The sequence below is a fragment of the Lissotriton vulgaris genome, chromosome 11 (assembly GCF_964263255.1).
Source record: "Lissotriton vulgaris chromosome 11, aLisVul1.2, whole genome shotgun sequence".
In the NCBI taxonomy this organism is placed as follows: domain Eukaryota; kingdom Metazoa; phylum Chordata; class Amphibia; order Caudata; family Salamandridae; genus Lissotriton; species Lissotriton vulgaris.
In genome coordinates, this window is record NC_141699.1 from 600,258,511 (window position 1) to 600,284,783 (window position 26,273).

At 43.1% G+C, this 26,273-nt stretch overlaps 1 protein-coding gene across 1 annotated transcript in view; it reads left to right on the forward strand.

Annotated features, from left to right (window-relative positions):
- RASA2 (RAS p21 protein activator 2) overlaps positions 1-26,273 on the forward strand; it is a 619,199-nt gene that overhangs the window by 155,166 nt on the left and 437,760 nt on the right. Inside the window, exon 3 of the mRNA XM_086943698.1 lies at positions 24,996-25,099. Coding sequence (XP_086799824.1) covers positions 24,996-25,099 — 104 coding nt within the window. The remainder of the gene's footprint in view (positions 1-24,995; positions 25,100-26,273) is intronic.

The following is a 26,273-nucleotide window of genomic DNA, read 5'->3' on the forward strand; positions in this document are numbered from 1 at the left end:
CCCAAATTACCGAACAAGACAGCAACCATCACCTCTCTCTCTTCTCGCCACTCCCAGCCCATCCGTGTAATTGTTACCCGCCCATTTCTTCTGCAGCCCTCCTTTCTGCTAATCTCCCTCTGCTGTACTCAGTGAGGGATACACCATTGAACCGACTTCCCCCTCCCCTACCGGGGCTTCTCCTCTCTTAACCCTCCTCCTACCCTTTTCCTATTACTAAGGCCTTTCCTTACTTTCCGGCCCTTTCTTGTACCTATATGTTTAGGCTAGTTTGTTTAATTCCACTCCCTCCCTTACCCAGCCTGCAGTGCCCGAGCAAGCTCCTCACCCTATGCTGCCTGTCCCCGGCTCTCTCCCACGCCCGCAGTCGGTGTTGCCTCAGCTTCTCCTCCGAGGCGTTGGTTCCCTTCAAACAAGATGGCGGATCCCGGTGTCCCCCTGACCACGTCAGTGTCAGTCTTGCGCGTTCGACGCTGGGTATAAACAACTCTCTACTGCCACCCCCGCTGGCTCAGTTTCAGGCTCTGCAGCCTTCCGTATGTCACGATGTAATTTCAAATATGCCTGCTTTTTTCCTGCATTGATGCTATCGTATTCGTTGCAGTCCTCTCTATTCTGAACTCTCGTTCATCAGTTAAACACTCTTACACGGGGTTTTACACATTGCTCTATTGCGCTGTGACTTCATTGCAGGCCCCAGCTTGATCGTACTAATATTATTTACGTGAATCACATGCGTCTCAATGGAATGTTCAAACGTAGACTAGCATTTTACTGTTAACTGAAGTTCAGTGCCACTAGAGCTTGTGGAACCATTAACTTTATAGAGTGACCCAAGCCGGAGCTGATCGGATTTCCGCTTTGCACTAAGAGCCAGTATAATTATATATTTAATATTTCAGTACCCAGGTCATCTTGTTTTCGTGTGGCTAGAGTTATATGTATTATTATGAGGTATCGGCAGTGGTTACACACTTCCCTACAGATGAGATCAAATCTTAAGTCTGTAAACAGCATCTATTCCCCAGCGTGGTGCCTCCAGCAGCTCTTCAAAAGTATCCGCTCCGCCCCCTGCGCTCTGCCTCAGGCATTTCTCCTCCCCTAATTATTCACGGCCGGCCGGCCGTACTTTAACTTTCACGGCTGCCAGGCCGTGTCTCTTTTTATTTTAACTTTTTTTTTTTTTATTGTTCTTTTCGTCTCCTCGTACTGAATTCCTTTTGTCTCACTTTCTTTCTTACTTTCTCTGTCTTCCCTTCCCTTAATTTGCTTTTTCTGTCCGTCTTTCTCTCCATCTTTTCTTCCCTAGTTCCACTTTCTCTCCCCTTCTTTATTACTCCTTTTCTTGCTTTAGATTTACCTCTCTACTTTAATCTTTCTCTTCCCATCTGTGCCTCTTGCTTTCACTCCTTTTCCCTCGCCCCTTCCCTGTTTTCATGTCCATCATTTTGCCCCTCTCCCCATACCCATAACATAGACAGTTTATTTGCAGATATACGTTTTATACTTTACCTATTTCGTGTAGGAGCTAATCGAAAGGGCACACGGTAGTTGAGATCATGGGGTGACATCACAACCAGACCCAGCCTGCTTTCTCTACCACCACCGATGTTTACCGGTCAAGTACTTTACTATCGTGAAATATTGCCTACAAATGTGAATTGCGTTATTGTTTTTGTGAGCTCGTTTCTCCCTCTCCCCATCTCCCCCTCTGCCTGCTCTCCTCTCTCTCTCTCCCTCTCCCTCTCTCCCTCTCTCCCTCCCCTCTCTCTACTCTGTCCTTCGCTCTCATCCTCCCCCTCTCTTCTTACCCTCCCTCTCTCCCTTTCCCTCTCTCTCTCTTTCCCTCACTTCCCTCTCCTCTCTGTCCTTCGCTCTCTCCTCTCTATCCCTCTCTCTCCCTCTCTCCTCTCTCCCTCTCTTTACTCTCTCTCTCCCTCTCTTTACCCTCTCTCTCCCTCTCTTTACCCTCTCCCTCCCCCTACGCTCCTTTTTCTCCCTCTCCCCATCTCCTACTCAGCACCACCACAGTACCACCACTGCACCACTCAGCACCACCATAGCACCACTCAGCACCACCACATCACCGCTCAGCACCACCACAGCATCACTCAGCACCACCACAGCATCACTCAGCACCACCACAGCATCACTCAGCGCCACCACAGCATCACTCAGCGCCACCACAGCATCACTCAGCGCCACCACAGCATCACTCGGCGCCACCACAGCATCACTCAGCGCCACCACAGCATCACTCAGCGCCACCACAGCATCACTCAGCGCCACCACAGCATCACTCAGCGCCACCACAGCATCACTCAGCGCCACCACAGCATCACTCAGCGCCACCACAGCATCACTCAGCGCCACCACAGCATCACTCAGCGCCACCACAGCATCACTCAGCGCCACCACAGCATCACTCAGCCCCCCCAAGCATCACTCTGCCCCCCCAAGCATCACTCTGCCCCCCCAAGCATCACTCTGCCCCCCCCAGCATCACTCTGCACCCCCCCCAGCATCACTCTGCACCCCCCCCCGCATCACTCTGCACCCCCCCCAGCATCACTCTGCACCACCACAGCATCACTCTGCACCACCACAGCATCACTGGTTCAAATATGTTCTTTCAATGTTTCAAGCAGTTTTCAAGCTTTATTACAAATCACAAAAAGATGTTGATTTTTCACTTCTGTTCTTGGATTTTCGACACAATAAAAAACACTGAACATAATCTTCACAAAAGTTATTTACAAAACTTAAAGCTATTGACGTTACAAATTAAATAAATTATTTAAGTATTAATTATTTTAAAAAATTAAAAGCCATTGTTATTTGTAATATCAATACATCTAAGTCACGTAAATACAAAACACGTTGCATTACAAATGCTATAGGTGTCACATTTGCGAAAGTTATAACTATTGGCATTGTAAATGACAAAGCTATTCATTTAGCTATTTTCAAAAACAACACATAAATAAAAAAGTCATTTATAAGACCAATAGCTCAAACTTTCCTAATGCGAGACCTATTGCATTTCCAATGCTTGTTTGTTTTGCTAATAACTTGGGAGCCGTATGAAGAATCCTCGTGAAGTTTTCAAAACTAGTTTGCACATACACGTATATATACAATTACATTTGAGTGTGCATACAAGTTAAAATTACGTTAAACGCGTCTTATATGATGATCTGATTATCACGTTACAAACTAACCTGGAAGCTTGCAACCTCTTGATATCGACCACAGTACCCACATTGCAACAGTTACAAAAAAAAAACAACCTCCGAACAAATAAATAAGAATCAAACTTAAAACCGCTGTGTCATGTAATACGTTTTCTGTGGATACTAAAAACCGGTTGTGTGACCGGAAGAAATGCCCTTGGAAAACAATCATGTTTTGAATTCAACTAATTTAGTTTTAAATGGGGCAACCACTTAAGTTACTGTTCTCTCGTAACTAAGCTCACAGTATTTGCCTCAAGTAACATACCCCGTACCGGAGAACAAACAGGTCTGTCTGCGGTGCCCGACAAGCAAGACCCAGAGGCCGGCTCTCGGGGGTTAGACTTCCGCTCGGAAGGATGAGGGTGTTTTCATAGGGCAGGTTGACTCATCTGTGCAAAGTGAGTTCATTGTTTTCGTAGCCCGCGCATTAATGGCATATTGCTTTATTACACGTTGGGCCCGCTTTCACCGTGACCGAGTTCTTTATCTTCTTGTCGGTCGTAAACTTGGAGAAAAAAAAAAGTAAGTTCGGTGCTCAAAGATTTCCAAAGCAGCACGACACTGCGAGTTCCGGAGTTTCCGAATACCAAGGCTGCCTTTTCTTAATTCCACCGAATGATTGCCTGTTTCTTCAATCACCCGGCACTGTCTGTCTCTCTATCTCTCTTGCAGGTCCGTTTTAATCTCTGCTTTCTCCCTTTGTCACTCTTTTCTTCTCTTTCTCTAATTTGTTTCTCCCACGTTGGGTCAGAATCTGATGATGAGAAAGAAGCCCCCCCCCCCCCCCCCAAATAAAAAGAGTGCAGGTGTTCATCTCCTCCACAGATTAAGCAATTGTTCTGTGAACTGTTATAAAGACCATTGAATTATGCAGAATAATGAATTCTGCATATGAATCGTGAACCCGTGACTTAGAGGGTGAGTACAGAACGTAGTGCCTCGGGGGTTTACAGGGCCTGTGATTTAAGACTCGAACCAACTAAACATTTGAAAATTAGAAAAGAAAAAAAGGCAGGAAAAATATTGCTATATTTAGGCACGCAACACTAGCTGGAAAATGGCGTTTTTAAAGGGTTTGTTGTATGCAGGGAGTAGCAGCTATAGGTGGAATCTTAGGAGGGGTTCTTTCAGATTTAAGTCCCTGTATCTGTCAAAACTCTGCCACCTTCGAAAGTCTTTCAGCGAGTGAGAGCCTTCCAAAATCACCTGCCAGTTGATTGTAGGGCTGTAGTGCGACCGTGCTTGGCACTGTTGTGAAATGGATCATTCAACGTAAGGCTCTGTGGCAACAGAGGTAGCTCGAGACTCACTCAACGCTTTGTTGGTTTTACAATTATGGATGATGGTGCAGTTTCTCTTATGTTGGGGCTGTTGTAATGGTGTAGAAACAGCACCATAGCAGCACCTCCTGCTTTGTAATTGAAAGGAATATTCTTGTTTTTGGCTTCCTTTGCTCATTGATCTACAACAACTAATTGACGTGTGAGAAACTATTAGTATCTTAGGATTCATATGTTTCTGGTGCAGACACTACAGAGCTGCTGTGAAGACGATGAAGCGTAAGTTTGTTATGGTGCCATAGAGGAGTTGACCGACCACTCCAGTGCTTTGTGGCATGTCGCCTGACCCTCTTTTGAATTTTTATGTGATTAACCTACCTCTTGCTATAAGACAGCTGGAGATGTTCCTCACTACCCCACGTTTCATGGATTACATCATCAAGCATTGGGGTGTTAAGGCAGCGACAGGAAATTGGTCACATCAACATTGCTAACCATAAATTGATCCTACTATAGTGGTGAAAACAAGGTTGTTTTTCCTTAGGGGAGTGTAGCAATGAGGTAGAAAACAGAAGGGGAAAGAAGAAGCAAAGTCATAGACTGTAGCAAGTGATGACAGCTGATGAGCATTTGAGCGGATTCAAATGGGAAGGGAAAAGAAGGTGTGGGGCAATATGAGAAGTCTTTCTTGTCCTATTCCACAGCCCCTCTGTTTACTTTCCCATTTTCCCTCTGGAAGATTTTTCATGATTTTCCCCTTTAATTGGGGAAAGAAAATGCAGCAATTATATTTTCACATCTTCTACCAAAGAAGAGTCCATTAACAGTTTCTCATTTAGGGTATCATCTGTGTCAGCTTTACACCGGCATGATCAGGCAAATGTGTTGGTAAATAAAAAAAAAAGCCCGGGCAGAACCCCGGAAATTGATCTTTCGCCTAGGGTGTAGGGTACGCTGGAGTAAAAACAGTATTTTTAGACTGAAATGTTTATACCTCCCCCGCCCCCTCCACCCCACCACCTCCCCCTCAAAAAAAGAGACCTGGATATTCTCTACAAAGGATGCTGCAGGATGCTGTCAAACAATATAATAAAGTATCCTCCGATAATATGAGGATCTGGAAAATGCCGCAAATTCATCCTCAAACTGTAAAAGACATCATGTTATCAAGATTTGAGCCATAACCGGAAAACCAGATATAGATCTCCTGGTGGATTGTACGTTTAGGAATGCTCCATCTATCAGAAATAGCATCCTTTGTTGTTGCTTTTTGGTTGCCATACTCTATGTACTCGGAAGGCAAACCCTTCATCGCTTTTTACAGGGTCGAAAATCATCAGTCACTGTAATGGTCTTGTTAAGGATCTTATTTTTCTTCCAGGCCCTACGGATTCATGTGCCAAGTGAGACTCTGCTCAAGATACTGAAAACATGCGCTAACTTTAAATGGGCAGGAACAAAAACTTGAGAGTAGTTCAGGACAAAGCTTTCACATCCAACCAAGTTAAGCAAGATTTCTATCTAGGGAAAAAGTGGTTTTGTAACACGCAACCAATGTATTGGGCCATGCACAGCTTTGTCCGCGCTAAGGCCTTGAGGAAGCTCACATTGTTGGAGAAACCCCAACACATAGTTGACACAATCAATCAAACAATTGATCTCCAGGTTCTTTCAGATAGTAAGGGCAACAGAATCTGTACCTAAAAGGGGCTTCCAGAATGCATGGGGAAAAGAACTAGAAATCTCAATCACGCAGTGAGAATATGTTGTCATCATATACTGCTTGCATAAGCGGGCTATTACAGTAAACACAATAGAAACCAGCTTGAATTATTATACAGATGGCACTGCAAAACTGTTAGAGTTCACAGCTTTTAAAATACACACTCCAATGGGTGCTGGAGGAGCTGTGGTGGAAAGGTTTCCTTGTCACCTGTATTGTAGAAGTACCACACAAAGTTCTGAAGTTTTTGGGCTTTATCAACCAGATTACGGGGTTCCGATTTCAACTCCCAGCCCTTGCTATCCTGTTGGGATGAATGCCGAAGACAGAGTGGTAGTCCAAGAAGGCCATTAGGAAAATGGTTGTATTACTATTACTGGTTGTCAAACAAAAGCTTGCGCGGTCAGGCAAACCCTCCCTGTGAATGGACTGGTACCATAGACTTTGGCACACATTTGATTTAGGAAATCGGTGTGGGATGTTTGTGGACTGTTTTGCGTATGACTCCAGGCCACCTACAGACCCAAGACTTTTGAGAGCACTGTAGATTATCACCCAGTACTACCCCCGCCCCCACCAAATATGTTGTATCCTAGTGCCTGCTATTGTCATTTATCTTTTTCCTCGTAGCCTGTACAATTCTGTCACTTTGCAGGGTGGTCCTCTGGGAGACAGGAGGACAGAGAGGAGAGGAATAATCTCTCTATGTTTATAAGTTCCTTCTTTGTAGATGTTCTTTACCTATTTTGAAAATAAAAGAAAAAAATATTGAACTCCGAAAATGAGAAGGGACCAGCTGAGTAATGCATACTTTGAAAGTTGCCTTATTACAGACTATTTGCCCGACTACAGTTTTATCAGTGTCCCTATTCCTAAGTAGAGCCTTGAAGCTCGCTCTGCAAAATATTCAAGACTTATTCCCTGAGGCTCAAGGCCGAACGGGCCAGATTCATTAACAATTGATTTGCAGAAGTTGATTGAAAATTGCACACAAACTTTTTGTGATTCTATTCTGATTTTACAAACTAGGCTATTTATTAAACGGTCGGTTTGCAAAATCACCATTCAGTTTTAATTCTACCTACCTCATCTATATGTAACAAAGTAGGTCAAAAATTGTGACTCACTCTGTTAGGATGGGGGCCTGCTGAGATCTGCAAACCAACATGTCTGAGTTTTTTGTTCTAAATGCAGCCCCCCCTTCAAAAAAACACTTTTCTAAATAGGTTTAACAGTTGACTGTGATCTCTTAATCATTTCCCACTCCCAAACAGACGTTTTGTTTCATTCACAAAGGGAAAGGGGTCCCATGGGGATTGTTTTCCCTTTTAGAATAAACTACCACCTCCTTTGAGGAGTTGGTGACTTACATGTAGTTGGAAATGAAATTATGGTAGCAAACCATTGATACATAGCATTCTGAATCGTAATTTGTAAGGGGCAACCTAAACTTGCCGCTTCCGAATTGCGATTCAGAAAGTATTTCTAAACCCATTTTGTGATTTTGTAACCTGTTACCTATTCTCAAAATGCATTTAGGACCTTTACAAAAAGCCATTTAGTGGTCCCAAACCATGTGATTTAGTGAATCTTGGGCTTTACAACAGCTATTTGGCTTTGTACATGTGGACCTTAGTACGGGAAGCATATACTGTTTAGGACTTGAACTTTAACCAATGAAATCTTTGATCTTGTTTTTCAGCAGTTGTTTCTATACTTTTATGTAGATTATGAGAACCAAGTTGTTGTTTTTGATTATATGAGCATACAATTGTTCTTTTCTCTGAAGTGTATAATAAAATATTTATTATTGTGCTTTTCCAGTAATATACAAGAAAGCGACTGATTGATTGATTGGTTTTAGTGAAAATGCAAGTTTTTAAATTATGCAGTCTACTCCTAATCTGTCTTCGTGAGAACATGATTATATCAGTATTGCATGCGTCTTTTCTCCACCTCTCTTAACTCTTAAATGGGATTCCCAATAAATGCAAAAAACATTGCTTCGTACCCACAACCATTTCACACCTGGATTTCCATACCAATATTTCTTAACAAAGATCCCAACCATCCATCCCATGCTTTCGGGTAGAATCAACATACTAAATAAAATGTATGAATTCTAACTTTTAATGGAACCGCAATCAAAATTCAAAAAGTGGACTCCTTAAAAAACATGTTTTTACTGTTATATGTTTTATCAAAACTAACTGATGTAGCCTTGCTACTGTCAGTAACGTTAGTAGGTGGGGCAGATATTGTCGACATTATCCTATTGAAAACAGAATAATCATGGAGGCAGCAAGTTAGCAGAAGCTTCTGGATCCATAATGTCTTGCCACATCAGCACCAATCTCCTTTTTTTGTTTTTTTTGTTCAGTCCTAGATTGTAAGACGATTTGTACAATTTTCGACAAGTACTTTCTCCTATGCAGCTGGAACGTTATCCTCCCTCTAAAGTCAAGGGCTTTACTAATTTTCTCTCTCATATGTCATTTGGGTATTTACCAACTCTTCCTTATTAGGATAGCGGGTGCCCTACATCTCCCTTACCAGGAACATTGCTGATTCACCTTAACATCTAGTACCATCAGAGTTTGCTGCTCAAAAACACAAGATAATTAATTTTCAAGCAAAGCTTCTTAGTTTGTGGAAGCAGTGACTAGTTGTTTAGTAGTTGATTTAAAACCTCATATTGCCGCTTCTAGAACCCCATATCTCTTTATTTGTACCACTTGTAGGGGCTGGCCATAGCAGAGCGGGAGTTGAAGGCAAGGTATCTATTACTACTAGGAGTTTTTGATCTTTTATTAGTGAAACTTTTCCTGCATGTACTTACCTTTGGAATGTAGTTAGAAGGACACGGCCATCTAGATCAGTGTGTAACTAGTTAACGCTTTTTAAGACCATCATATCTTCTTAGTTGTGTAGGTTAGCAGATGACTCATTTAAGGTTTGAGACCAGCACAGCACCCAAATAACAAGCATAATCCAGCTCAAAGCAGTTTCCACGCACTGTATCCTTTGAGTTAATCAATTGTATCCACCTCTTGCTGGCACCTCCAAGCTTGCTGCTGAGTGCAGTACTTTTACTACACTTTGGTGGTTTTAAGAGTCAAGTAACAAGGAGAGGTCTGACTGAATCAAGACTAGAGTGCACACTAGAGCATAAAAGAATCCTTTAAAACATAAAAAGTAACCTTGTCTGAAACCTAACTTATCTAGAAGAATCAACTTTTCTGTCCAGTTTGAAGTTATGCAGGTCCTCCACAACATATCGAATCAAAAAAGGAAGATAAGAGGTTGTCCACATAAGTGCTAAAGTAGATAACCAATCTTATTACATAGATTGTTGTGCACCCCCACAATATTATTCCTAACCTTCCACAGTCACACTGCTCTCCATTATTCGCACTCCACACATTGCCTGCTAAGCTCAACAGTGTTACGTATATTCTCTCTCTCAATCCCCTTTTGCACTTCTCTCAAACTATTACAACCTTGGTCACACTTGAATTGCTCCACGTACATCAGCAGCTCTTTTAATCCTCAGTCACACACTGTGCACCATCAGCTACTCTGTCATTGTCTGTCATTTTCTGCACACCCACAGCCGTGCTGTCCAAACCTGAGAAATACTCATACCCTACCCCTAGGGGTATCCACTGTTGGGCCCCAATACTGGAGCCACCCTAGCCTTTTAGGCTTATTACTGCCTTTATGAATGTATGTTATGTTGTAGAATTTATAGAGCGCTGAAATTACCTCTAGGAGTACCTTGGTGTTGAAAATAAAGAAATCTACAGAATAGATGTAGATTACTTAGCTATAGAAGCTTCTCAAGTGACTGTGAATATCTTCAGAATATGTAACTAGTATACATTGGCGGTCACCCATAAGCCAGTCTGATCCGATCTCTGCACCTCAGCCACATTTCAAATTCTGCTACACTTATGCATGGTCAGGATTTTCTCCATATGTTTAGTTATTAGTGTGCTCTACTGCCATCCATCTCCCCTTTGCACATTCTCATCTTCAGTGGTATGCACAGTTCAAGTCACTCTGCATATACTTCAGCACATTCTGCACATGCCTAGTCGTACTCTCACTCTCTGCTCTTCACCATGTCCCCATGTGTATTCTAGCCACAACACGTCCAGCCAGAGCTTTGATTACATATTCAGTTTCTTTCACCCTTTTAGGCTGAATTACTTTCCTAATTGGACTGCTTTCTGATTCTAACCACCCGACCTTGAACCTAGCAGTAATGATATTATTAGAACCTTCTGTACTTGGCCTTCAGAGAGTCTATTAATGACGAATGTGAACATCTTCAGCAATGCAACCCTATTTCACCCAGAGTACAGCTTCTTAACTTTTAGTAGTCCGCCCACCTGCAATTAGCCAGATTGAGTTAGTGGTCAGTCTGCGCCTGTGGCCTTCGAATAGTTCCTGCTTTTAACTTGATGGTCCTTAGCAGGTAAAAACTTAATGCGAGCTCGGTACAAGGTGAAATTACTGATTCTGATTTTGCCATTTACTGAAATCTAAAAGAATAACCCACTCGTTTCACCGGTTGCAGGTGGACTGGACTTTTCATGTTACCTGCTTCGGCATTTTGAAGATGCTCCGCAAGTTTCTTCCATTGCTCTCTGCGGAGCACAGGCGGATTACCGTGCAGGCGCTTATTGGGTCCAGGCTCGATTACGCCAATGCCCTTTTTCTTGGCCTCCCTGATTACCTGGTCCAACGCCTACAGGTGGCACAAAATTCTGCTGCCCGCGCCATCTTTGGCTTGCATAGGCGATCCCGAGCTTCTGGGTTGCTGCAGAAGCTCCATTGGCTGCCTATCCGTAAGCGGATCATGTTTAAATCCCTTACGTTGATGCACAAAGCCTTGTTTGGCTCAGGGGCCGGGTATCTACGGCGTAGGTTGGCCTTCTACCGCCCAGCCCGCTCACTGCGGTCCGAATCTCTTTTCACTGCTGTGGTTCCACGTGTGCGGAAGGCCCGCACTGGGGGCCGTTCCTTCAGCTTCAAGGCGCCCCAGTTGTGGAATTCTCTGCCACTGGCGTTACGCAGTACCCCTAATCTGTTCCAATTTAGGAAGAGCCTGAAGACTTGGCTTTTTAATGTCTAGTTAATTTTCGGTGGGCCTTTTTCTCTTTCCTGTATTTGTTTTCCTGTTATGTTATCACACACTGAGCCGCCTGTGGAAAGCGCCGGGACACTCTTTTGGAGTAGCCGTGCGCTATACAAACTTATTTTAACATAACATAACATAACTTAGCTTGCAGATATTATGGCATGTTCAGGTAAAATGCTGTTTAGCAGGTATTGGAATTTATTGAACTATGGTATGATATATTACATTGGGATTTATTAGAATAACCTATGATAGCTAATTACGATCCTATGATAGCCTTTCTTGTAACCAGTCCAGACATTGAGGAGCCATTATAAGAAAGAATATAATTGTTGGTTTTCTTATGTACAAGAACAGTATCGACAGAAGGATCACAATGCTGTTTTGTCATCTTGGGCACAACAGCCCTATGAAAACACATTTTCTTTTTATCTTTTGTATCTTATTTTGACTTGAAAGAGAAAAGACCCAGCATTCTAATTTGAATGCACCAACGATTCAGGGTGTTTTATTAGCCTTTCAGTTCATCACACTTCTTTTTGATTTAAAAAATGTATTGTTTACAATAATAAAACACAGTTCAGTGTTTGGACTTGGGAGTTTGTAAAATAGTACATGAACAAATAACGTATTTTTATCAGCATTTTAAAAGATGAGTATCCTAGCAACCTATTTAAATGTCTTTCTCCACATCCTTTGCTTCGTAATCTTTTTATGTTTTCAGCCACTGCTAGAAACGGGTACTGCGGATTTGTTTTTGTTTTTAGGGTTACATGCTTATTTTTTTCATCAGAAAGTAATTGATTTGCATTTTTTATTGATTGATAATTTTTAAAAATGGCAGCAAATGTAATTTCTTTTACAGTATACAAGTATTCAAGTATAAGAAAATGTTTTAGTTGTAACTTTAGCTGCTAAATACTCGCTGTGCACACAAAACGTCAAAGTATAACCAGTTTTAGGTCTTGCATGAGCTCGCACCTGCGCAGTCACGTGCAAGACATTTTCTCAACTTAAAAATCAATTAAAAAGGGCTTGGAGCCTTCCTATTGCTTACCATTGGTTGGCTTCATTCATTGCTTCTCATTGGTCAGTGTGTGCCAGGTTCACTTTCTCTTTGTGTTTTTGTCTCTTCTGAGGAGCATGGAGCAAGTATGGCTTCCTGATGGCGGACAGTATCTTTCCCCTCTTCTCACGCTTCGGGACATCTTTTTTAAATTGCAGGTTGTTTCACTCCATAAAAGTGCATGTGTTTGCAGGCATTCTCTTCTCCTCCCTTTCTGCGTTGTAGCCACTTATTTTGTAGCTTGCTCGATCCTCCTTCTCCTTACACATTGTTGCCTCATCGTTGTTGCTTGTCCTGCTCCTCCTGCATTGTTGCTTGTGCTATTCCCCCGCCCCTTCCCTCATTATTGCTTCCCCGCCCCCTGCACCCCTCCTGCCTTTACTTTACCCATCACCTTTCTCTGGCCTATACTCCACCCTTTCCCCTTTGTTGCTTGACCCCCTCCCCATGCTCCTCTCAATTGTTGCTTCACCCTCCCCTCCCACCCCGTCCCACCTGAAAGCTGGCTGCATCATAGGCCTTTTTTCCCTGAGCATTGGCACAGCCAATAGGTATTTCCTTTGACAAAGCTAATAGATCTTGCAATGTTATTTTTAGCCATATTACACAGGAGTGCAGCATGGTACAAAGTATAATAGGTTGCAACATATTACTTTAAACATTTTTTTTTTTTACTTTCAGCCATACTACACAGCAGCCGCGCTGTTGTGCAATATGGCAAAAATATATGTATATTGAAAGAGCAAGGAGATCTAATATAGGTGATACCTATTAACTCTGCAGGTGCTTCCTATTTGTGTTTGCTTTCTGTGCGTCTTGCTTGCTGCTCGTTTCTTTCTCCACTAACTGTGTTCTGTTCTGCCTTTAAGTTGCTCGCTGCCTGGCCACTGTCCCTAGCACCCTACATGCTTCTTGTTGCAAGCTCTGCTGTATCATTTTGACATCTTGCCCTAATAGCACCGCACAAGTCTGATACTCGCTAGGCTCCTGTCTGCATCGTTTTCTGCTCCTCCAGGAGCTCACCACCTTCTCGTTCTTCCTCTTCATTTGTATATTTGTCTTTAATCCTAGTTTCCTGTTCTGGCCATTCACCTGCATGGTAATGTTTGATGGTCCTCCTGTGAACTGCTGGGCTCAATTGTGCCTGTTGGCTCCTCCTTTTCGGTTATTTCTACTCTATGTGCCGTTCTGATCCCTTTACACCCATACTTGTCTTCTACCATTGGTGTCCAAAGCAGCACTCATGAACTTATAGCAAACCCCTGTTTTCCTTGCTTCCTGCCTGGTCCTCCTTGAGTCCCATGGTGCCGGATACCCTTCTCCAGTCCCTCCCTTCCTCCCTCGCTGTTTTATCCTGTGCAATCCCAAAAGTCCACAACTTCACTACCGTTAAAAGCAACTTGCCGTGGCGCCTGGTTAAGGAGAGAATTAGGTTTCCTCATTTTCAGATGTGTTTAAAATCGGTCTCCGTTATTGTGCCTGCAGAATTCATTATTGTCTGCCTACCATGAATTACAGAAGAACACATACCTTAATCATTCCCATAAAATTTATATCCAAAGAATGTTGTGTCTTTTCATTGCATGGGCCAAAGATTGGGAAATTCCCCTCTCCTGATCTCTGTAAATTCCTCTCACAGATTCTCTTTGTAAAGACTCCTCGAAAGTATCTATTCAGTGCCCCTTAGTTTAAGATCCATGCCAACCGATCTGAGAGGGTACAGTGCTATAAAATGGAATGATGCGATACTGCAGCCATGGTATTTTCCCTGCATAATTTGGGATTTACCTCCTAAGCCTCCCATCTGCGGCATAATTTGCAAATATCAAGTAAAGTATTGTTTCTAACTCGAGCGTACTAAAAGATGCACAGAAATAACGCAATCGGTGGTACCCAAAGTAACGCGTTCTTTGCAAAGATGAACTTGTCACCTCTCATGGTGCATTTAAAAAGAAACTGATGAGGTCAAAACTTTGCCTAGAACACATTTCTGTGTCGTAAAATGGCAACATGGAAAAGAAATAGTGTCGCAAAATATGGTACCTTATTCTGGTTAATTTGCCTTTTATTGCCACATTATTTATCCTTTTGCATAATTAGGTCGTCTATTGTATAATTCCAGTGGCCCTGCCTGTATTTTAGCAAATTAAGGAATAACTTTAGATTTATGTACTGCGAGCAGTTCAGAGGTTCGTATGCCACCAACACCACTGCCAGCCTTGGACTATTTTCATAGTCTTGATTTGACGAAGCATGGGGACCAATTGTGTATGAAAGCAAATTATTTTTGAATCCTGCTTGGAATGTATTCATTGCAGCATAAGTTTGTCACTGTGTATACTGAGGGCTAGTGACTTTGTCAATCCTGGACACTGATTTGGTTTAATGAATTTTTTAGGCCAAAAAATCGTTGGTTGTGAGGCAGTTTCATTTGCCGCAATTGTCGAATTGTAGTACATGTCTGCAGTTTGATTTGAGGGGATCAGAGACTGTTTTAACTGGGGTACAAGGCTGTTTTTAAAGGCATTTATGTTCCTGTTCCGAACCTGTAAATAAATGGCAAGGGCTTATTGCAAACTTACTCATGGAAAATTTTACAATATTTAAGCAAGATAGTACAGTGATTTACTGATTGCTTTTGACATGAGTTTCCAGCAAGTCATGAGAGAGCAAACGTAGAGGGCCTACTCTACCGTTCATCCTATTGAGTAGCCTAATAGCGATGCCTAAGAAGATCTATTTATAATACAAATAGTGGAATTCTAGACTTTGTTACTGTTTTTTTACCACTACGGGCAGTATTGCACTTAAAGATATTCTCTGGCTTTGTCCATTTTTTAAAGGATCCCTGGCTTGTTGGTCAGTGACTGGCATCAAGCCCAAATGTTAATGCTTCTTTGAGCCCTCATGCCATTCCCACAGTGAATTTGGCGCCCTGCTGCTCTATGAATATAGACAATATGGCAGCTTGCTGGTGGGTTTGAGATGTAAGGCTACTAGATGATCCGAAGTCCTGGGTTTTCTTTGGCAACTTAATTATCCTGGTTCACCTTAGTTGATCAATTAAACTTACACACCTTTAAGCCATGATTTGTAACGTAAAGCCAAGTCTGGTGACATGGAGTCCCCTGGTAACTTTATTCAACCAAACTGCCAAGTTTGCTAAGCTTCCCAGGTCCATGCCTGACTAATTAGGCCAGTCCTGTTTTATCCCCTTAGACATACATGAGACTACAAGTTCCAGAATACTATCTACAACCAGGACTACAAGTCCCAGAATTCTGAAGAAAAATTTGACTGGACTAACTACTCACACATGGACCGGAGAAACTTGGAAGCTATGTGTATGACCTGGCCTTTCGTTGCAGGGTTATCCCCAAGCCTTTTGCCTTCTTCCTCCCATTTTTTCTGACCTGTTTTTGTTGGCTTTATGACTCTGGGCACTTTACCACTGCTAACCAGTGCTAATATGCATATGTTCTATTTCTAAATTGTAATGGTGATTGACTTTCTATGATTGGCATATTTGTTTTACTGGTAAGACTCTAGTAAAGTGCAGTGTATGTGCCCAAGTGCCTGTAAATCAACTGCTACTAGTGAGCCTGCAGCACTGTTTGTGCCACCCACATGAGTAGCCCTGCAAATATGTATTAGGCCTGCCACTGCAGTGTCTGAGTGCAGTTTTAAACTGTCTTATCGACCTGGCAAGTGCACTCACTCGCCAGGTCCAAACCTTCCCTTTTTCTTCATGTAAGATACCCCCAAGGTAGGCCCAAGGTAGCCCCATGGGCAGGGTGCAGTGTATGTGAAAGGTAGGACATGTACTGGTGTGTTTTACATGTCCAGATTGTGAAATACTGCCAATTTCGTTTTTCACTATTGCAAGGACTATCTCTCCCATTGATTATTATAGGAGCTGCCTTGAACCTCTTACAAGTATAACTTCCAATTGGGAGATAGAGATTTAGAGTTTGGGGTCCCTAAACTCACAATTTAAAAATACATCTTCTAGTGAAGTTCTTTTTTAAGTGGTGTGTTTGAAAATGCCACTTATAGAAAGTGAAGCGTTGTGAAGTAGCAAACTACCCCGGGCATGACAGAAAGGAATCGTGGCAGTAAAGAACACGACCCTTGAATACAAACGCGATCCATGTCAAAAGTACATTATTTATAATCGAACGCGGCGAAGAAAAGAAACATGACGTTTGCAATTAAAAACAGCAAGTATGGCATAATTGCCCAAGAGATGATTAAAACACAAGAAATGTCGTCCCTACTTGATGCTTGAAAGCAGCGATTACTGCTAGACGAATTGGACAAAAGCACTTGAGGAACACAACAAGGTGGCCTCGAAATCTGGAAGTGAACCGAACAGTCCTAATAGAGCCTACGGCAAAACCAGGACGGCTCCATTGCAATAAACTCAGAAAATAGAAAAGCCCTGAAGAGAAGCCAAGTGGTATCAATTCCAGTTCCGGTCCCTTGGAAGTGGTCCTTCGGCAAAGAAGTCCATAAATCCACGCATCGACCTATGCCTGTTTTTGTGTGCCGCAGTCTTGGCGTGAGGTTGAAAAACCAACGCATTGCCGCAGAAGAATCAATGCAGCGCCTGCCGTGTAGCTGGAAAGATCGCTGCAGGCAGGGTCCTGAGCACCGTGTCTCTGATGTCCGAGGTACCCCCTTCACTCTTAAGCAGGCCCTGCTGTGCGCCTGAAGAAATGGACTTATCACCTGTTTCATGGCTGGAAAATCGATGCAGCGCTTGTTGTGCCGCCCTCGCATCGACCCAGCGCGTCCTGATTTTCAATGAATCGCACATGTACGCCAAGTTCTTAATCACCGTTGCCCAGCATTAAGGAACCAGGGCAGTGTGTCCCGAAGCTGATGCATCACCTCCCCTCATAGTAAGGAACTGATTCATCAACGTGCCCGACAGTAAAGAATTGATGCATCACCTCCCTTGGCAGTAAGGAATCAACGCATCACCGTCCATAGAAGTAAGGAATTGATGCATTGCTTTCTTTATCCGACACCTCAACTACCCTGCACCTTTTTTCTTCTACGATTTTGACGTATCCCATGTACTTTGTGGTAAAAGTGAAGCATCTATAGTTTCCTATGGACTGAACTATTTTGAAAATTTTTAAAAGTGGTATCTTTTCTTGTGTATGTCGGATTTTTGTTGTTTTGCTCTAGTTTTATTCAGCTACTTTTTTTTTTTTTTTTTAACTGGTATGGTGTCCTTTTGTGTTTTTTTTTTTTTTTTTTTTTACTGTTACTGTGTGATTATGTACAAATGCTTTACATATTGCTCTGAGATAAGCCTGACGGCTCGCGCCAAGCTACCAAGTGGGTGAGGAGAGGTTATCTTAGCTGTATAATCCACTTACCCTAACTAGAATAGGGGTCCTTACTTTGGCAAGGTACAAACCCTTCCAACTAGAGACCCCCATGTCTAACATTATGATTCAAACAGGGGCTAAAAGTGATGTGGGTAGGCCATGGGCAATGCCACCGGAATGCTGCAATTTTTCAGCAGCTGTGGTTTCTACATTACAATTTGCCACATACTCCATTATCCTCTGCAGAATCTGCAGGTTGTAACAAAAAACGAACTTTATTTCTACCTCGAATTGATCAAAATTTACCAAAAATGCAGTGACGTGTGGCTGCGCAGGGGAAGCCCTAGTGCAAACGGTGATTGGTCACCTTTCTCTTGCTTATTGCTGTATTTGGGTGACAAACTGGTACTAATTGGATTAAACCTTTGCCTAGATAGTGTTAACATGTCAGAATGTGACAAAAAAGTGAGGTAATACGCTCACAAAATGTCACATAACTTGTGTTTGTTTGCAGCATGATTTAGTCAGCCCTCCTGCATAACAGGGTTCTTCCGTGCCACATAATTCCAGTGGCCCCGGTCATGGGCTAGAATATCAGATGACTGTTATCAAGGACATTATTCAAGGACTGGAACATAAATTATGTTCCAGTCCTTGAATTATCTTTTTCCATCGAAACTGGCTTAGATGAAGTAAACTAAGAATACAGCTCTCAGAATCCATTAGATCCTTAAAGGAAGGCTCAGGATTGGAAAACGGTGTCCCCGATGACAGTCATCTGGTAACCATAGTGATGAGGAGCTGAAACAAGAATATATAATTGGAGTCAAAGTGAAGAATTTTTTAATATGAATGTTCTGTTTGCCATTACCAGAGCGCCGAAATCCTTAAGTGAGAACCTGATCCAGTCCGGTCTTTTTTCTCTGTATTCGGAGTTAAAGAGGCCAGGTCTTAATTTGAGCCAGTGGTTTCCACCAACACTTATTTTTCGTTATCAGACATTTACTAGCTCAAGAGAGGGTAAAACACACAAAACAGAAAGTGGGAGGAAGAGAAAGACGGAATATCTGTCACAAACAGAGAAAGCAGGAACCTGCAAGTTTTGGATAAATGGGACAGTTAAAGAGGCTTGTGGGGGATTTAGTGTTACTGAACTTTAATATTCGGGGCGCCGACATTAAATTGCACGGCCCTAGGATCTAAGCGCTCATTCTTTTCCAACTTAAGCACTGATTACAGGACTACTAGTACCAGAAAACAAACTGATCTAGCTGAGCTGCTCAAGCAGTAAGTAAGTTGGAAAACGTGAGAGCTGTGTAATCATTACCATAAATGTTGTTATCCGTTTGGTTTTTCGAACTTTGCGCCAGAGACGCTTAAAGGCATGGGCAAATGGGCTCTGGCTTTCAGGGGGCCTCCTGATAGAGCAGGCTCTGTTCTCCACGCAGTTTCTGCCAAACTTGAATGATTTTTAAACACAGATTGTTTTAAAGACCATTTTCTTTTAATTTATTTTCAATACGGTAATGTGTGGGAGTTTATTACCGACATTTTACAGAGAAATGTGGTGTTTGTTTCATGCAACATCCAAAAAACAGTTTATTTTAGATCAAAATAGGACCTCACATATGAGAAATGGGCGGGTGTCAGAGATTATTTGCAGAAATACTAGTGGGCTACTGCTGTGTTACAACATTGGAAACATATATCCAGTGGCGTCACTAGGGTTGGTGTCACCCGGTGCGGGTAACTCATGGTGTCACCCCCTCACGACTTACCGCATGGACCTCCTCCGTTCCGAGTCTGCCAGTGGACACAGATGGCAAATAATGGGACCATACAGAATCCTTAGTAACGTTTGTATATTTAGTTCCTATATTTACAAAGGCCATAGAAGAAACATTTAATTCAACAAGGTCGGAGAACTCGCAGAACTACAGAACTCATTAGTGAAACGAAGCCCGTGGTGTGTTAGGTACAATCAGATATGAGGGAGGCCCTCTGTGTGTTATCTGCATACATACCACACCCAATGTGTGGAGAAGCAGAATATCCTCCGGCCGGACATAAAAATACACAACTGGTTCAGGGACAGTTCTAGACTCAAAATAATTAAGGAATATATATATATGCAGGTGTCTGCAGAGAATTAGGGGCATATTATCAAGCCTGCGTGGGCAATAAAAATATGCAAGTTTGTAGTTTTGGCGGCGGGGATGGGCTGGGCTGACTCGAAGGGCATGTGTGGGGCAGCAGAGGAAGAAAGCCAGCTTGAGCCTGGCTAGTGGCAGGTGCACCCGCCCGAAGAGGGCCCTGCCCTTAGGGCCGTGTTTTCATTTGTGTGCCACTGCACTGCCACATTTTTAACTTACTACTACTTACTTCATGGACATGCATATGATATATACAGTATATTATACATTAAAAATAATTATACTATTCTCTCTCTACTAGTGACAGCAGTCTCTCACCGTTCCAAATTTGAAGGGGAGAGACACAAGCACAGCAATAGTGCCGGTCTGGAGTCAGACCGGTGGTCTCTGATGTCGTCGTCGTGACTCGTGGCGTCGGTATTAATTGTTCTTTATTCTCACGACGCACAGTCGCACCACCACACCGCGCACGCACTCTCCCTGGCGGGCGCGTGACCGCCGTGACGCATCAGAGGCAAAGAACAGCAGGTGCAGTTGAGCACTGCGCACAGCGCGCAGGGGCTGTCCCAGGGCCGTCACGTGATTGGTAGTAGGGCTAAGATTGACGGCCCTGGGACCCAAACTGCTGGGCAAGAGTGACTGTGAAACTGAAAGTCTTAAGTCTGAACAACAACGCCGCTGGCCCTATTCGCTGCCACGGTACATTAATTTCCTATCGCAGCATTGTTGTCCTTTCAGTCACAGCGACCATTACAGGCACAGAGGAGGCCGCGAGACAAAAACCTGAACAGTTTTTCCCTATCTAAAACTGAGTGGCACACACGCCCGGGTAAGAATTCAGTAAAATCTCATATTCACTCCACCAATCCATCTCCCACAAACATACATATAGCAGCCTTCACCACAGTAGGCTCAACACCCATAAGGACGACATCATCTAAGCCTATGACTGGCCTGACACTATTTAAAATTATCACGGCAGGGGACATAGGATCACCGAAGACAGGGCCCGTTAAAGTGCCACCTCATGCTACCGCACATCTCGCCTAAGTTCCTTGAGAGTGCCAGGCAGTCAGGGTCCCAGTTGAAGATGTAGAACATCCTGATGGACATGGCCAGGACAGGTGAATTGCTCATTACACCGTCCAACACTGCACAAGCACACATTATTCCACGAACAAAAGCTCTTTTAAGGTGATCCTGTTCCCAAGAACTAGTGCCTTAAAGCACCCGGCACCTCTTTTGCAACACCTCCACCTGTTGCCATTTGAAAGAACAGTGCAAGAAAGGCGATGCAAGACTTAGACCCCCCAGTCACTAAACACATTCCATAAGTAGTACATCCATCATAGAGCATGATGTTCCTGTCTGGTGCTGGTCTGTTTCTGAATCTTGTCTATTCGGACCTTGTTGTGCACAGCGAGAATGTATCCACACCAAATGCAGGGGAAAAGATAAATTACAAATAAAAGTGAAGCAGAGCCTTCAAGGTAACACTGTCGTACTAAAGTTCTGACTCTGGCGCTTATCAAGTATCGATTTGTCTGTGTTCTTTTTTTTTTTTAATAAGATTTGCACGTGATTGTTACAACTTTCCCTGCTGGTCTTTCGAATGATGTGGCAGGCTGTCTTCTGGTATCTTGTAAGTTGTTCAGCTACTGTTTACAGCGAGAATTTGCTTACAAAATGGATTTCCGGGAGTATGTAGCAGTAGTGAAGTAATTGTGTGTGTGTGTGTGTATATATAATATAAGGACAGTGCCTCGAGTTCTAATTCTTCATACATAAATTGTTTTTGACATTTAAATAATTTTTGCTTTTCAGGGAGTTGTGGCCTACACTTTATTAATTTGGCAAGCAATGGGTTTTCAGCACATCTGGCAATCAACATTTAACATGCCCTATTTTAGTACTGCACTGGTGACACCATTAGAAATGTATTGTTACTGATTTCTTAAGTGTGGACGGATTGTGTTTAGGACAGCGATTCTTAACTTGCATAAATTAACTTCGGACCGAGTAGAAAAAAAAAGTGAATAAGAGAGGAGGTACATCAGGAGGTCAATAAAAGTGGCTGCGAAAGGGAGGCCGGAGGCCGAGTACGTCAATGAAAAAAAGAAAATGAGGGTCACACACCAAGTGTTGAGTAATGGGTGAAAGAGAAGTTTCGTCGTCAACGTCATTATGTTTTTTGAATGGTATCATGATCTCTAAATGATGCACAGTTTTGCCTTGCAGCTATATAAAATAACATCCAATGATACAGAGCCTACTTAAACTTCAAATACTGGAGACCACAGGCTCCTGATGTCTAGAGAGAAGGAATTGTATGTGCTGTGTGCTTGCCTCTCTTTAAAGAATGTATGTGTGCACTGGGAATCTTTCCGGGAATTGTTGCTGTCATGCTGTGCCCAAACAGCTGCATATATTTCCGTGTCCGAAGTATAGTTATTCAGTTCAGAGCTAAGTCATGCCATTGCCTGGTATATGCATGCATAACCGGGTTCGGTTTCGGTTTCGTCACACTCACTCAGTCTCAGAACAATTGCAAACCCTTTGTTGTGTGTGACAGTGACTGTGACCCATCCGTGCAGAATGCAGATGTCTGGTGCACGTGCGATCAGCTACGGGCCGGGGTGGTGACGGTGGTGCGCTTCTTCTTGCACTAAAGCAGGTAGTAGTCGTAGTCAGTGAATGTAGTAGATTGGTGTCACCCCCAGATGGGGTGACACCCGGTGCGGTCCGCACCCCCCTAGTGACGCCACTGCATATATCACTGTCCCCGAATATTAGATGTAAACGCATTTAACATTTGGATGAGTGTGCACTGTCCGTGACCTAGCCAAATAGGGCATGAAAGAGCAGACACTTGATCATAAATTCAAAGTTGTTCCGAACAGGGTCCCCCAAAATCCTTCAAATGTACCTGCTTTCAGCTTGATGTGCGCTGTTTGACTGAAGTATAGAAGTACATCTCTCTTTCTACGTATCCTTTATTTGGAGAGGCCAGAGCGTGGCCAATTAAGAATTATTTAGCTTTGTACTAAACTAATGTGGCTGGGCCTGTGTGTAAGCAGAAGAACAAAACAGACCTGTGGAAAGGTTTTCGCTGTGGCCTAATTGATAAAATGTCTTGCGTTTGCAACACCGACAGATAAAGGGGAAGCTGGTTTTGCTCTCCTCGCTTCCTTCCTCCCCGGCTTGCTGAAATCTTCTGTGATATGCGTCTGCTGTATTTCCGGGAGACACGGAAATTGTGGGCGATCAACCACAGTGAGACGTTCGAGCTGCGCATTTTTAAGAATGAGTTTCTTGCAAACCTCCGAGGTTGCCATCTTATGGGTTTTGAGCAAGTGTTAGCAGCATCTCCAGTCTCCGCCCCTCACTCGACTTGTAGATGTGTGCTTGATTGTAGCAGTTATTACTCTTTAAACTTTCGTGGACCCGCCCACTGAACAGGGGCGGCTCTAGGCTCATGGTGGCCCTTGGTAAAGAAGCGTAGGTAGGGGGCCCCGGAAGAGGGGGTCCGGGCGGGGCAGAGCGCGGAGGCCAGTGAAGAGGGGGGGGATCAGGGTGTTTGCAAGTGGAACAGAGCCGGAGGCCGCCAAATCCCTGCCAGGGGCTGCCACGCAAATATGTATCCATCCTCAGAGGATTATTATATTAAGGATATATATTGGTGTGGTGGCCCCTGGGGTATGGTGGCCCTGTGCAGGTGCACAGCTTGCACATGCCTAGGGCCGCCCCTGCACTGAATCGCTGCTGAAAGCTGGGGCTTTGGATGGAAGCCATGTCTACGATCTGAACCTCATGACAAATACGCAGAAATACAGAAGCAAGTCTACGCCAAATACACAAGTTACGAAATGTTCTATTTAGATCACAAACAACGTTTCAAAATCGAAATTTGAACTTTAAAGAGAAAGTTGGAGATGTACCAAATTGAGTTTTATTTCTAAAACACAGTTATGTGATAGACTCTAGTCTAAGATATCGCTTTGTCTCTTTTTAGCTCCTAATGCAAGAGGTAGGAAACACAAATTGGCAGAAGAGAAGAATAGAAAATAAAGGAACATAACACATTTCTGTCCACAATAAAAGTGAGACTCATTGGTGGGCCGTGTACCTGTGCTTTGAAAACTTAACTTTTTGAAGAGCTTTACATTGAGTTGTATGGTCCATGTACTATGAATTCATCAATTATTCTTGAATATTACGCTACTGAGGCCCTCCTGTTCATGGGGTGTTTCGCGCAGAGATAGCCACATGAAAAACTAGCAACATTTTTGCCAATCAAGACCATAAGGTTTTGAGTTTTACAATTGGCGACGAGGAAACCATGAAGTATTACCCAGTGGTGTAACATAAGACCCCGCAATGCTGGAGCCCCCGAGCACCAGGAAGGGGGCCTTCCAGCACTGTGCACTGTTGGCCGGCCCCTGACCTGAGAGCTCCTGACTGGGGAGTGGGGGGGGGGGGTTAGCTCCTTGGATTTTGCAGCCCCCCCCCTCCTCAAGTTTCGTTACCCTACTGGTATTATTACCACATTATCCTCGATTCCCACTTGGGGAACACAGAATGGGGTGGGAATACCTCACCACACAGTGTAGAAATTTCCTGGGATGATATTACTCGTGTCACTACAGCAGCCATTGTAATGAGGACTTTGGTCTTTATAACTAGGGTTTTAAACTTTGCTGGCGCTTTGTTCCTTCATTCCATGATGAGAACCCTTCTGTCAATGCTATATTGGTGTGCATAAAATTTGGTGCCCCCCCAGTTTGTCTCCTCATTATTTACAAACATGGTTAAAGTAAGGCTTTTTTAATGTGAAGAGTCCTGAAATGCGCACTTTATTGCTTCAGGAAGCTGACAAGTTAAACAACATTTTCAAGCGCTAGAATTGCATGAGGAAGGAGTACGTTTTGTGGCATATTAATCATTAAAAACCTGCTAATACAAGCTGGTTTTATTCTTTTACGACTGACAATTACAATGTTTTATAAAATGCTTTTTATCATACTAAAGTCAATTTTTTATTTCTTTCAGTCCGTTCTATGGTGAAGATTTTTACTTCGACATTCCAAGAAATTTTCAATTCTTATCCTTTTACGTTTTCGATAAAAGTGTTCTGCAAAGGGACCTGCGTATAGGTATGGAATCCATGATTTTTATGTGAATTGTATTGTACACCTGCTTGACGCTATTATATTGTCTTAATTCCAGTAAAGGCACATTGTTTTATATTGTTTGGTATCCCCATTCTTTAGTTCTTCGAGTTCCAAGGTCGAGTGGGGCAAACCTTCCACTAGTTTGTTTCCGAATGCTTTGGTCTGCCACAAACAAAGTATAAAAAAAGACCAGAGTTCACTAAATTAGCCCGATTCTTTGATGTGCATTGGGGAGAAACTAGAAAATATGTTGGCTGGCACCCAAGAATCCAGGCTGACTCTTTAGTAATTGAGGAAGGGCAGCAGCAATAGAGCCCCAGCCGCCACTTAGTAGTTCCATTAGATTGCATTGCTGTAAAAACCCGAAAATGACACCGTTCTATTTTCCTTGGAGGGCTGAATCCTTGCACTGTTACTTCACATCCCAGGGGCATCACCTGATAGCAGTGTTGGTTTTCAGCTTTAATTTTCCCATCAGAAACACAAAAATGTAGCAAGGCTTTGACTACTCCTGCTCTTTGTTTTCAAGGTTAGGATTGGAGACTGCTTGTTGACAGCCCACTCTGTGCAGAGATAGGGTTCTGTAAAGCCTACCACAGGCAAAAGACAGTGTCCCCAAAAGGTGGCTTAGACTTCAGGCCTCTTGTTCTCACTCACCCTGAAAAAGTCCTTCTTGAGGATGCCTCTGTGTGAGCGAAGGAGACTGTTTCTTACTTTTGGAGACGGTTCTGACTATTTAGAAGTGAGGAGCTTTTGGGGAAGAAATCCATACATTGAAATTCAGCTGCGCTATAACAGGTACTGTATCACTACATGGGGTGGAGCCATTAAGAGAAACAGACTCACATTGTCAGCAGACCTCGGTGCACCGAAGAATACATCTCACTGGTTTTTTTTGCCAAATGATGGGCAACAGGTAACGTAATAACCACTAGGAAAGCCAGTAGGTCTACCTTGTATTTTGGGTTCTGTCTCAAACATTAAAATCCTGCTGCAGTGACACAACAGTACGGAAAGCTTTCTGTATAAAATGCATTTATAGGAGAAACAATTTCATGTGTGATGATTTGGGGTACATTTGAGACGTAAAATAGTTTTTTGTATTAAAGTACAAGCGTGCGGAGGGGATCTACCAAACTGCCAGTAGTCTCTGGGT